Here is a 13429-nt window from a genome sequence, read left to right as displayed (position 1 = left end):
ATACTCTGGAACTAGGTGATCAAGAAAAACGATTGGAATTCTGCTTATGGGCCCAGGGCGAGTATCTTAATGACAGGCAATTTTTAAAGAAAATTTTATTTAGTGATGAAGCTAGTTTCACAACAAATGGAGTGGTTTCATCACAAAATATTCGCTATTGGGCCACTAAAAATCCTAACTGGGTGATAAACTGTAAAAGGCAGTATTCAGAAAAAGTGAACGTTTGGTGTGGAATACTGAATGAAAGGATAATTGGACCATTCTTTTTCGACGGCAACATGAATGGCGCAATTTTCCTACAATTTTTAAGGAATGAATTTTCGGACGCAATAGATGAACTTCCCCTTGCAGAAACAAGAAATTTATATTTTCAGTTAGATGGTTGTTCCACACATAATGCGGGAATTGTGAAGAGTTGGCTGAATCAAAATTACCCTAATCGTTGGATAGGAAGGGGGAGTACATTAATTGGATGGCCACCAAGATCGTCTGACCTTACTTCACTCGATTTTTTCCTTTGGGGTTATGTTACACAAAAGGTTTACAAATCACGACCAAGGAATCGAGTGGAACTGTGCACCAGAATTCAGCAAGCTTGCGATGCAATTACTCCACAACAATTGATGAATACTTTAAAAAATATTCGTAAGCGATATGATAAATGCATTGAATTGGATGGAAGTTTGGTGGAGGCCACCAGAATATGAATTGCACTCATTTATTTTTCAATTCGGTATCTTCTTGGTTTCTATTTTTACATTGATTGTGAATAAAATATTGTTTTCCGCTAGTTTGTAGCAATTAGAAAAATGTACTTACAGTTAGTTTTTTGTAGATTCATTTGAAATTATTGACACTAAAGTTTGTTGTGATAAACTGATTGATTGATATGGTTCGACATACATTATGAAAGGAAATTGATTCTCCCATAAACGTTTCATGAATTTTATTTGAATAAATAATATTTTGTTGAATATTGCCCCTAATCCAGTGGTGTAGTAAGAACGTTGCTAAAATTCTATTGAACAACATATTTTTCAAATTTTATTCCTTTATAACTTTTTTATTACCGAACAGATTTAGATGAAACTGTGATCAGTAATATTTCAAGACATCTTGAATCCAGTGGGGTGAACAGAATTTTCATAAAATTCCTGAACATGAATTGGTGGGTTGATTAAACGGCATATTTTTCAAATTTCATTTCTTTATAACTTTTTTATTGATTGACGCATTTCAACGTAATTTACATGTTACCCATTTGAAAATGTCACAAATCCAGTGGTGTAGTCAGAGTTTTTCTAAAAAAATCGCTAGTAATTTTTTTAGATTTTTGACCTTGAAAAATAAGATTAGTTGGCCCTGGAAATTGAGATTTATTCATGATATTTGGTGTCCTAATAGACTTTTTGAATATCTACCTAACAAAAAAAATCATTCCAATCGGTTAAAAAAAGTAAGTTTTATAAGGGTGCTTCCATCTTAAATGGGTCACACTGTATATATATGTATACAGTGACTCACGGTCGATGGTAAGTTAGACGTTTCTGGAAAACGCAAAGCATGATTTTTCTGAAAATTTCACCTCTCACATTTCCTTACCTTTTGTATCGATCTAAAATATTTTCAGCATTGCGGCGTTGCCACTTCCATCAAAAAGTCCTAGCAACATATTTTTTTTAAATGGAACACCCCGTATATTAATACATTTTTGGAATCGCACTGGTATTTTATTACTTTTTTGTTAATAATGTGCTGAATATGGTCCAAAACATAGCCTTAATTGAAATTAAGTACATATTTTGATGATAGTTTGGACAAACTCGGAATATTCAAATAACACCAAGAAATCGACTCCATATCATACAGGGCGTGCTAAAATTACAATTAATTCCATTGTGCATAAAAGTAGTCAAAAGTTCATTTTTTCAAATGAAACCCCCTGTATATTACTCAGTAAAATGAAAGATGGTGAAAAATGCTTCAAGATGATATATCATGTCCCTATACCTAAATCGTCAAGTTTTCTCAATAAAGTCGCTTCTTCTAGAAACATTATTTTTTTTTAGAATTTGGAGTTAGGTAGCAGTGGAATTATCAAGCTCATAGCAGTTTGATTACTTTTACAAGTAATTTACAAAAAGTTATCGACGGTGTTTCGAATCCTCTTCCAAAATGAATGCAAATATTGATTATTCAAACGAAGTTCTTATGAAATTATTTATTATACACATGAACAAAGTGATCAAATTATTGTCAGAACGTGTAAAAAATTCAACCAAATGTATCCTGAATTAACATCAATGAACGAGAGGAAGTTTGTAAGGTTACAAAATAATTTCCTTAACTATGGCTCAAAGTTTCCAGGGAACAACTGTACCAAAAATCTGTTATTTCTAGGTAAAAAGTAAGATTTTGTGGGCAGACAATAACAGAATAGGATGATTCAAAATAAAAAATTGTAAACAAAATATCACATTTTCACAATAAATGCTGAAAATGTTGTCCATTACATTCTAAACACTTTAAAATGTTTTTTTGTACGCGACTTGTGGTTGCTTTTTCAATTTCCTGGGGATCCAGATCTTCAATACTCCGCACTATTCGCCGTCACAATTCTTCTTTGGTAGGCACTAGAGTACTGTATACCCTTTCTTTCAAAAAACCCCATAAAAATAGTCAAGTGGCGGGAGATCGGGTGATCTAGGTAGCCAATCCCACGGCCCTAAATGCCTAAACCAACGATCGTCAAAGAGTTCGTCAAGTTTCCTGGAAACCACGAATTCCTATATTCCTCTGAAGGCAAATTTTCAAGAAAATCGGCTACAGTCGTCTTTAATATTTAGAGATATCTCTCTGCATTCAGTGTGTCTTCATAAATAAAAAATGCTAATTTTATTATTCTTCAGAATACAGAAAACATTCAGGTCAAATTTTTCTTGAAAACCCATTTCTTTTGTAACATGAGGATTATGATCAGCCTAAAAATGTTTATTCCTTCTATTGAAAATACCATCCCTCGTAAATTTTGATTCGTCACTCCAAATTATTTTTGACAAAAAATTCCCGATCTTCCTGTGTCTGAATCAAAAGGGATTCACAAAAATGCATTCTACGTTCGAAGTCTTCTGCTTTTAGAGCTTGAACTTTGGTAAATTTATACGGATACATTCCGTGATTTTCCAAAATTCGTTGTACTGAAGCATGTGATACACCTAAATCTTTTTCTGCACTGCAAATGGAAGCTTCTTGATATGCATTAAAATATGCCAAAACCTTAACAGTATTGTCCTCATTTGAAGTAACAGGTTTTGGTAATGTTGAAGGCGCTTTTAACATGGAGCCATAGTTAAGGAAATTATTTTGTAATCTTACAAACTTCCTCTCGTTCATTGGTGTTAATTCAGGATACATTTGGTTGAATTTTCTACAAGTTCTGGCAATGATTTGATCACACTGTCCGTGTATAATAAATATTTTCATAAGAACCTCGTTTGAATAATCAATATTTGCATTCATTTTTGACGATTTTTTGAAACACCGTCAATAACTTATAAAAGTCACCAAACTGTCATAAGCTTGATATTTCCACGGCTACCTGGAAATCAAATTCTTTAAAAATAAATTTTTGTACAACTGTTATTCAAAATCTCTTTGATAGAAACACTTCAATCAGAACACCTACCAAAAACTCATTTAGAAAAGTTCACACATGCAGTTCGTGCTATTGGTAATATTAAATCCCTGTGAAGTTACTGACGATGACGAAGTAGTATTTAGTCCAACTGTAGAAAGTCCTTCATGACTAACCAATAATCCTCCTTAAAATAACGTGAGTTGGCGTATGTAGTTGTAACATATGCCTTGTAATCCATTTTTTTTATCAGCAGTATATTACATTTGATATTTTTATAGCGTTTCATTTGAAATAACCACCGTCATCAGTGACAACAATCAAACAGAAAAACAATCTATTTTTATTATGAACTTTTGGGAAAAATTAAAACAATACGAAAAATCAAAGCTACATGGCAATCTACATTGAATGCTCAATTTGACGACCTCTTTGTTGAATACACATAAGTTGTCGGTCCAGACAATTTCTGTGGCAATTTTCTAGCATAATAGATCTAATACTAATACATGCATTTTCAATTTTTTGTTTAAGATGATCGATATCTGTACTTGGTGTACTTGTATCCCTTATGTATCCCCAGACAAAAAATGTAAAGTAGTAGATCTGGGGATCAAGCTGGCCAGTTAATTGGTCCATTGTTTCCAATTCATTTTCTTGGGAATATTGAGTCTAAATAGTCCCCTACTATTGCTGCATTATGGGGAGGAGCGCCGTCCTGTTGAAAATGTTGTATTTCATGGCGGATATATATTCAGTGGCAATTCATCTGAGAAGCCATCGAATTCATTGAATAGAAAATGAAGATACATTTCGCTATTCAAATGATCATCGTAAACGAAAGGGCCACGGATGTCTGTTCCCACAATTCCCAACCAAACATTTATTCCGAACATTTCTTGGAAATTGGTTTCCCTATGTTAATGTTCCTTTGTATTATTCCACCTATAATGGATATTTCTGTTAAACCAACCATTGTTGGTGAATTTTGATTCGTTCGTCCATATAATTTTTTTACAAATATTTCCAACTTTCCTATTTCTACGTCTCAACCACTTTACAAATCGTACTCAAATTCCGTAATCCCTTTCATTGAGGTGATGAACTTTGTCGTATCCTGTAGCATTTATATTTTTTCTTTTTCGCAATAGTTCCGGTGGATTTTACAGAAATCCCCATTTCGTGAGCAATTTCTCGTGAGCAACAATCTTGATTAGCATAATTTTTGTAACTGGCCCATCTTAAATTAAAAAAAAATGTTTTCATTTTGTAAATTTTTTTGTGGTAATATTTGCTTACCTATACCATTCATTTGATTCCTCATACTTCCAGTAACCTCAAATTTTCTTGTTTTCTTTCTGTCAATTGCACCATAGTCCCACAAATTTCTTTCTAATCGTCTAAACATTTGGATGTTCGGAATACGACGATTCGGGTATAGCTCAACATATTCCTTGCCAAAAAAAGATTTCTATTTGATTTTGCATAACTAAATAGCATATCAGTCCTTTCATCATTTAAATACATCCTTGATATGTTCAAAAACCTTTGACAGTTCTCAACAGATATCAACAACGCATTAATTTTTCCTGCCATAAAAACCAAGCGAAGCTTAAAATGAATTGAGATGCTATTAGATCATACCAAATTATACAACAATAAAATTTTGTCCAAAAACTGATATTTTTGTTACTTCCAGGATTCAGAATTATAGAAATATTACGTATTATAATTGATTAGGGAGAAATAAGCCTTGAAAGAAGGATTACGGCAATACATAAATTTCCAAAAAAAGTACGAATTTTCATTGTGTTAGGGTACCTACCTGTCGAATTTATTGGGTCGTCTGAATTATATTTTGAAGAAATCGAAACAATAAATTGATAGATGTAGCCGTTACTACGTGGTAGGAAATCATAATGAAGAAAAGATAATTGAAACTTTCTATGTTTTTTTACCACTTTTATCTGTAACTAACGTTACTGTATTTTCAAACTTATACATTAAGTAAGTTATACATTAAGTAAGGACATTTTCAAACTTATACATTGTTTGAAAATGCCCTTAAAGGATGAAACTGCAGTAACGTTAGTTACAAATAAAAGTGGTAAAAACATAGAAAGAAATCGAAACAATTCAACGACAGTTACGAAAAGGATTTGAAGCTCTATGACTTCTATTTGATTATCTGCGAGCGCTTTCGATAGCTGGTCGTGCTGTCTTCTTCTAGGCACTCTTCTATCTGAACGTGTTATCCTGTTGTGTGTCTTTTTATACGGTCCGAACGCCTCAATACAGTTACTTCTGTTGTTTTAGGTGAATTTTCCTGTATTTGGATTACATCAGGTAGGTACTATTCTTTGTGTTAAATCTTCTCCAGGTTCATTGCTTCTAGGAGTGTATATTGATTTGTTTAATATACTGAATGTTAGGTCCTGTTGTGTTTTGATTTGTATTTGTTCCTCGATAAGTGATTTTTGACTTCAAACAAACTTCAAACCACAGACACGCGTCTATTAGCTATTTGTTTCATCAAGGCAGTGTACCCAAGGGCAAATGGCAACACTTGGTTGCCAAAAAAACAGCACAAATGAACGGTGTGGTAAAGATTTGAATCACATATTTCACATCTCAAATAGTTTACCAAATTCGTGTTATTTTCAATTGTCTTTTCAGCAATTCTAGGTAGAGAAACGTTGCAGGTTCATTGAACTCACCATAGCTATACCTCGACCTGATTACGAATTACTGCAACCTTTTCAGTACATTGAACTGTGTGTAGTTCAAATATATAAACAATTAGATAATAAGTGATGATCAACCAATTCCAGTTCATTCAGTGTGAAGAGAAAAAAGAAACTAGTTGAAAATGTGTGGATCAAAAGTTACAAACGAAGAAAGACTGCAGATTCAAACTGCTGGCACGGGATCAAACAATGCAAATCAATCCAGTTACACCGATTCACAATTGTTATCAAAGTTATCATTTATTTTATATCGAGGGAAATGCGAGATGGTTTGAAAAAATTAAAGGAACAACAAATCGCGTTACGCGAACTTCGACGGTCTCGTGAAGGTGTTGATTCAAACTAAAAAGGAGAAAAGGAGAATATCAGAACATGCTAGTACCCAGGGCTCATGAGCAGCAAAGATATTCTGGATGAGTTCACAGAAGCTGAAGAACAACTAGTGGAATTTGAAAAAAATCTTCGCAAAGACTCTTACGAAAAACGATGTGAAGCAACCACGCAGAAACGGTATCAGAGGTTAGAAAATGTTAGTTCACTTATTAATGAATTAGTTCATAAGTTCAATAGTAGCGGGTCAACTGAGGATGAAATTACTGAATTAGAATTATATTTACTCATATTAGAGAAAGTATCTATTACAGTAAAAAATGTTTTGGATGATCAGTTCAATAAGGAAAATAGATATTAGCACTATTATAGATACAGGTATCTATAATAGTGATTATCATGTAGCTAACCTATTGCGAAAATTTGACGGCACAACTGAAGGCATGTATCAATTAATAGAGGCTTATGATGCACTGTTTGGACCCTTTGTAGTAATAGAGGGTATAGAATTATACGAATCTACGTTAGATACGGCAAACAATCTCTAGTAAATTATGTTCTCGAAGCTTGCATATCTCACAGAGATAAAATACGAATAAAAAACAATTATACCACCGCCGCAAATTGATTAAAGAATTTGAATATTACCTTTTCGCCAAAGTGATTTACTTCAACACTTTTGGCTAAATTGCCAAATTTAAAACAAGCTTATTCAAGTAGATATCGATGAATACGGAAGATCAATAGAAACACTAATGTCAGATTGAAATTTCTAAAAATGAGAATGAAAAACTAGTCATTAACGTTTTCGCAAAAGGTTTACAAAATACAGAACTATCATAAAAGCTCGGATTTACAACATACTGACAGACGCCCGTAATGGAGCAAAAGACGAGTTCACACAAGACAACCATCAACCACCGACTATATTTCACATTCGAAATAAACAAAACCATCATTTCAAAAATTCTAACAATAGGTATAGAGGGCAAAACTTGAACAGGTATCGAAACAATTTGAACAGATATAACAATACAAAGTACATCCAAAACAACAATTTCCGAGAGCAATTCAATCGTGATAACAGACAAAACAACTATATGAATTGAAGTCGTCCCTCTCAAAACTCGCCAAATTATCGTCCCCAACGAAATTGAAATACTAGAGGAGATAACAGAAAACAAACTATGTTTTTAGTGAGTGGTGCAGAATACGAGGAATCAAATCAAAACAGCTCACAAGAACACACATTTTTTCGAGGCCAGTAGCCTGAAAAATAATGCTAATTTTGATATACGCGGTTTAAACTATGTTAGATTCAATTACAATAATCAGGAAATTTATTCACTCCTCGACTCAGGTACATCGATTAGCGCACTTTTCCTCAAATATGTAAACAGACTTGTCTACAATGGGTTACTCAGACACAATAAAAATCGACGGAATTTCAGGTTCAACAAATACGCTAGGCTCATTATATATTTTCAGTACCTACATTGAACTATTGCAATTCAAATATATAAACAATCAGATAATGCGATGATCAACCAATTTGTATCAAACCCGATTCTCGCGACATGATTAGTGTGCATATACTCTTCGATGTAAGATGTCAACTTGTTACGAATAAAACGGAACTCTTGGTAATGACTGGTTTCAATTCAACTACTTGAAGCAACCAACAGGAGCCTACCGCACATTTGTGGTTTCAGTTAGAAGACTTACAATTACTAAGAATTATCTAACATTACCACATAGGCAGCTATACCTACAGCTGCTACAATCTGGACTTGGCTGTTTCATTAATAAATTACCTGAACTTCCTCCTGTGATCAAAGCAGTTTTTCCCACCAGGCAAACTCGACTTCTGCACCGGGCACAACTCAGTAATACGTGAATTCTGATTAAAATGATGAGGCCAACAGTCACCAAAATAATACCAACGGATATTGAAAACATTTTCAGAGGAGATCAAACATAACAACAATGAAATTAGCGAAATGTTTATTCATGAATGAAACATTTTAATAGCAATTGAATTATGAAGGCTGCATGATTATCACCAATACAACTTTTACCTATCATTAATTCAAATATAAGATATACTTCAGATGGAAGGTCGACTTCAAGAAATGAATTTATTCAAACATATCGATCAAGGTGAAATATTTTATTATTTTTTAGTCACGTCAAAATATACGTAAAACAGGCAACTCCTCAGAAATATTTCTCATTTTGATGATTGTGAGTCATGATGGAATCATGAGTCAAGAGCTCAAGCTGAGTATAGATGGAACGCTGTTTATTGAAAACACAATAATCTGCACAAACTCTGCAAAAGATTGAATGGTGTAATATGAAACTATATAGCTTCACTACCAAGTTGAGAGTCATCTTCGATGACTTCACTGAACTATATTCAGGTGATTCGTCCAGTGGTACAGAGTGATCTTCTTTCTTGGGATTGCGAAAACATACGAAGTCATATAAGCAGACGCAGTTAATATGTACAGTTATATTAAGCCATGAACAAAGAATTAAAAGAATATTACCACAGGACAATCCTGCTAAACAAGAGTACAGTACATTCAAGCTTAGAACGGTAACGTACGAATAAGCGTCAGCCAGTTTTTTGCTTCACGATGTTCATTCCAACTTGTAAAAGAAACAGATGACGATGTAACAAGAATAATCAAGGAAGACTAACGACAATGACGCTGCTGGAAAATGAAAAGATGAATAGATGAATACTATATTCACATACACACTAACAAATGAGTTAGAAAAAAACCGTCGTACATTCAAGCTTAGAACGGTAACGTACGAATAAGCGTCAGCCAGTTTTTTGCTCCACGATGTTCATTCCAACTTGTAAAAGAAACAGTTGACGATGTAATAAGAATAATCAAGGAAGACTAACGACAATGACGCTGCTGGAAAATGAAAAGATGAATAGATGAATACTATATTCACATACACACTAACAAATGAGTTAGAAAAAAACCGTCGTATTAATTTATCTGAAAGTGCAATTCGAACCAACTTCCGTGAGCTTATAGGGTTATCTGCCTACTCCGGCGTTATTTATGAGGATACTCGTATTCAATTTCTTTTCTGAATGTTTCGATCTATCAGCTAAGTTCCTTACAGAGACGATCATCTCAATGATTTCCAAATAGATTATGGTATGGAAGTATTATATTCAAACTTATACCAAGTAACTTTTTCAGTCAGTGATATACGAGTGTGATACTTATGTGATGAAATTTTGGAAACACAAAATTATCCACAGTTCTACTAGTGATTAATATGTGATGAAACTCAATTTCACTATCAAGTTGAATGTATTCAATTGAATATACTTGCTATACAATAAGTTTCATTGGAAAAGGGCATACTATATTAGGTGTAAATAATGGACCTAGACCATTCTAAACAACTTATATTCAATAGATTCCAGATTTTTTTATATTCAAGACACAGGATGATTTCATTTATTATGTTCGATTTTTCAATTCTCTAAAACTTACGAAAAACTATATAACTTCTTTTCATATTCACTACATATATTTTTCGTTCAATGAAGTATCGAAAGGCGTATAATTAAAATTTGAATCCAAGTTCGGATAAAAATTAAATTATTTTAATTTTTTTAATTTTTTTGTAAATGGAGAAATGAAGTTAATAGTTTGTTTAAAAAAGTTTTGTTCGTTTTAATGTCTTCAGTGTTTGACTTCTTCATATCTCAATGAATATGTATGGGTCGTTCTTCTTTTTAACCTACAAAAAGATGTTTCCACCAGTTAGTGAAAAAAAACAAGGAAACTACAGTTGCGAAACGTCGTTACAATGTTTTTCAACATAACAATTATGAATTAAGATATCAATGTACATAATAATTATATAACTAGTTTAGTGATCCAATAATTTTTTTGAAATAGGGGGTTGGTTGGGTAACAGGATCAATTTTTTCTTAAAAAAACAATTGTATTCTTTCCGACGTTTCGAATTTAATTAAATTCTTCTTCAGGGCTCGAAAAGTAGTTTTTTCGTGTTGATAATAATACTATTATAAAAATCATCAGACATATCAGATACGTATTTGAAAAATAAAAAACACATTGCAAACAACAAATTTTCGAGAAGACACCAACACAAAACGACATGAAACAAACGTTTCAACATTCGATAGGATTTTGGTGCAGGTAAAAAATTGCAACAGTTATTAACAAAATAACTACAAAAATATTAATATTTAAGTAATTTTGAAAAAAACTTATTAAAGAGGAGGAAATTTCCGATGAAAACTGCCGACTCCCGAAACTCTATCTCCATTATTTATAATTTTAATTTGACGTTGAAAATAGGGTTTCGCGCGGTTGTTACGGCATGCGCGCGCTGCCGCTAAAGAGAGTTTATCAAGAGAAATAATTTTTTTATAACATGAAATGTCATTTTAAAAAATCTAGTATCACCATTTTTCAAAAAGTTATTCAATTTTTAACTAACAAATTTTTTCCCAATCTCCGTTGGCATAAATAATGGGATAATAGTATATTATGCAACGATCATGTAATGATGGTTATTAAGACACGAGCATTAACCGGGATACGAAACGTGCCGAAGGCGCGAGTTCTGTATGGTATATGCGAGTGTATTAACAACCATTACATGAGAGTTGCATACGCTATTTTTTCTAAACCCGATAAATAATGAAAAACTATAAATATTATATTTGTATTGAACACATTTACAGCAATTACACAAACTTAATGGTATTATCATGGATATATGAAAACTATGAAGATTCTAATTATATTTATATTGAATATAACAACTGTAATTAATCTGATCTTTTAAAAATATTGGTGTCGATGGTATTCCTTCTATATCGCTGTTTTCAGACATTTTGATAATATAGGTAGGTAATATGAAAACTGATTTTGACAAATAAAGCAATTAGTTACTTAGGTTAGAATCTAGGACAAACAAAGGAACAGGATTCTTGATTGAAAAATTATGGGTTTCTATTGGTTGATAATCTGTATCGTTATGAAAAATCTGTATCATAATGGATATCATTATGAAACGGATTATGGTCATATAAGTGTATTGTTAGAGCACGGGTGTAGAAAAAAGGTATAAATGATTGACCTATAAATTTTAAAATTCGTGGAGCCCTTTTGATACATATACTTCATACGATCCTGTGATAAAAGTTCATAAAAATTTAATAATTTGTTAATTATGATTTTTCATAACTATTGCAAAATGAAATATCTAAAAATTGTTGATACATTTTTTTTTCAATTGATATTTAGCTATGTCTGTTTTCACATTGAACAATGGCAGTTATTAACATAATATATGAATTTTTCACGTTATTTGTTTATTAAATTGTTTCAAACAAATATAGAAATTCAATATTTTCGAAAAATTTTTTTTGCAATTTTGTTGTGTAGAGATAATTATGATTAAAAAAAAAGTTTTTCCTTAATTTTAATTTTAAATTGTTTAAAATCGATTTTTTCATATTTCGATTGTTCAAATAATTAGTTAAGAAATAATTCTGCTTTTGAAAATCATAATTCACACTTTTAATAGTTTGTCAAAAATTTTTTTCAAAAATTTATTATTTACTTGTTTATTAGTTTAACAATTTGTTATGAACAAATATTGACCAACGTTATATTTTTTTCTGAAGCAAAAAACAGCTAGGTATATATAAAAAAGTGCCATAAAAAATTATATTATAATGAACGAAAAAAACTTTATGGCACTTCTTTATATATAGCTGTTTTTATAATTTTTTTCTGCTTCAGAGAAAAAATATGTTGGTCGATATTTGTTTATAACAAATTGTTAAAGTAATAAAAATTGAATAATAAATAAAATTTTTCTCCGCCAAACTATTTAAAAGTGTAAATTATGACTTTTAAAAGCAAAATTATATCTTAAATAATTATTTAAACAATCGAAATATAAAAAAACGATTTTAAACAATTAAAAATTGAAATTAAGAAAAAATTACTTTTTTCAAATCATAATTATCTCTAGACAACAAATTAGCAAAAAATTTTTTTTCAAAAATATTGAATTTCTCTATTTGTTTAAAACACTTTAATGAACAAATTACGTAAAATATTCATATCCTATGGTTATAACGGCCATTGTTCAATGTGAAAACAGACATAGCTGAATATCAATTGGAAAAACAAATTTATCAACAATTTTTAGATATTTCATTTTGCAATATTTATAAAAAATCATAATTAACAAAATAATTAATTTTTATGAACTTTCATCGCAGGATCGTATGGGCCGATTATTTATACCTTTTATCCCATTATTTATGCCAACGGAGATTGGGAAAAAATTTGTTAGTTAACAATTGAATGAATTTTTGAAAAATGGTGATAAAACTTTTTTTTCTACCAGACTCAATTCATTCAAGTGTTAAGAAGATACTAGATATTTTTCGAATTTTTAAAATGACATTTTATGTTATAAAAAAAATTATTTCTTTTGATAAACTCTCTTTAGCGGCAGCGCGCACATGCCGTAACAGCCGCGTGGAACCCTATTTTCAACGTCAAATTAAAATTATAAATAATGGAGATAGAGTTTCGAGGGTTGGGACTTTTTTATCGGAAATTTCCTCCTCTTTAACAAGCTTTTTTCAAAAGTGCTAAAATATTAATATTTTTTGAGTTACTAA

At 31.5% G+C, this 13429-nt stretch overlaps 1 protein-coding gene across 2 annotated transcripts in view; it reads right to left on the bottom strand.

Annotated features, from left to right (window-relative positions):
* LOC111515112 (retinol dehydrogenase 14) overlaps positions 1-13429 on the bottom strand; it is a 77567-nt gene that overhangs the window by 8916 nt on the left and 55222 nt on the right. Inside the window, exon 1 of one of the 2 annotated variants that reach the window (XM_074181638.1) lies at positions 8526-8715. The exons of the other annotated variant lie outside the window; for it this stretch is intronic. Within the exon in view, the coding sequence (XP_074037739.1) occupies positions 8526-8670 (145 nt within the window). The 5' untranslated portion in view covers positions 8671-8715. Of the gene's footprint in view, positions 1-8525; positions 8716-13429 lie in introns of those variants that run through there. 2 annotated transcript variants of the gene reach the window in all.

This window comes from Leptinotarsa decemlineata, unplaced genomic scaffold (genome assembly GCF_025532065.1).
Source record: "Leptinotarsa decemlineata unplaced genomic scaffold, Ldec_3_MD MMD2_tig00026314_RagTag_RagTag, whole genome shotgun sequence".
Taxonomy (NCBI): Eukaryota; Metazoa; Arthropoda; class Insecta; order Coleoptera; family Chrysomelidae; genus Leptinotarsa; species Leptinotarsa decemlineata.
This window is presented reverse-complemented; position numbering and strand designations above follow the sequence as displayed.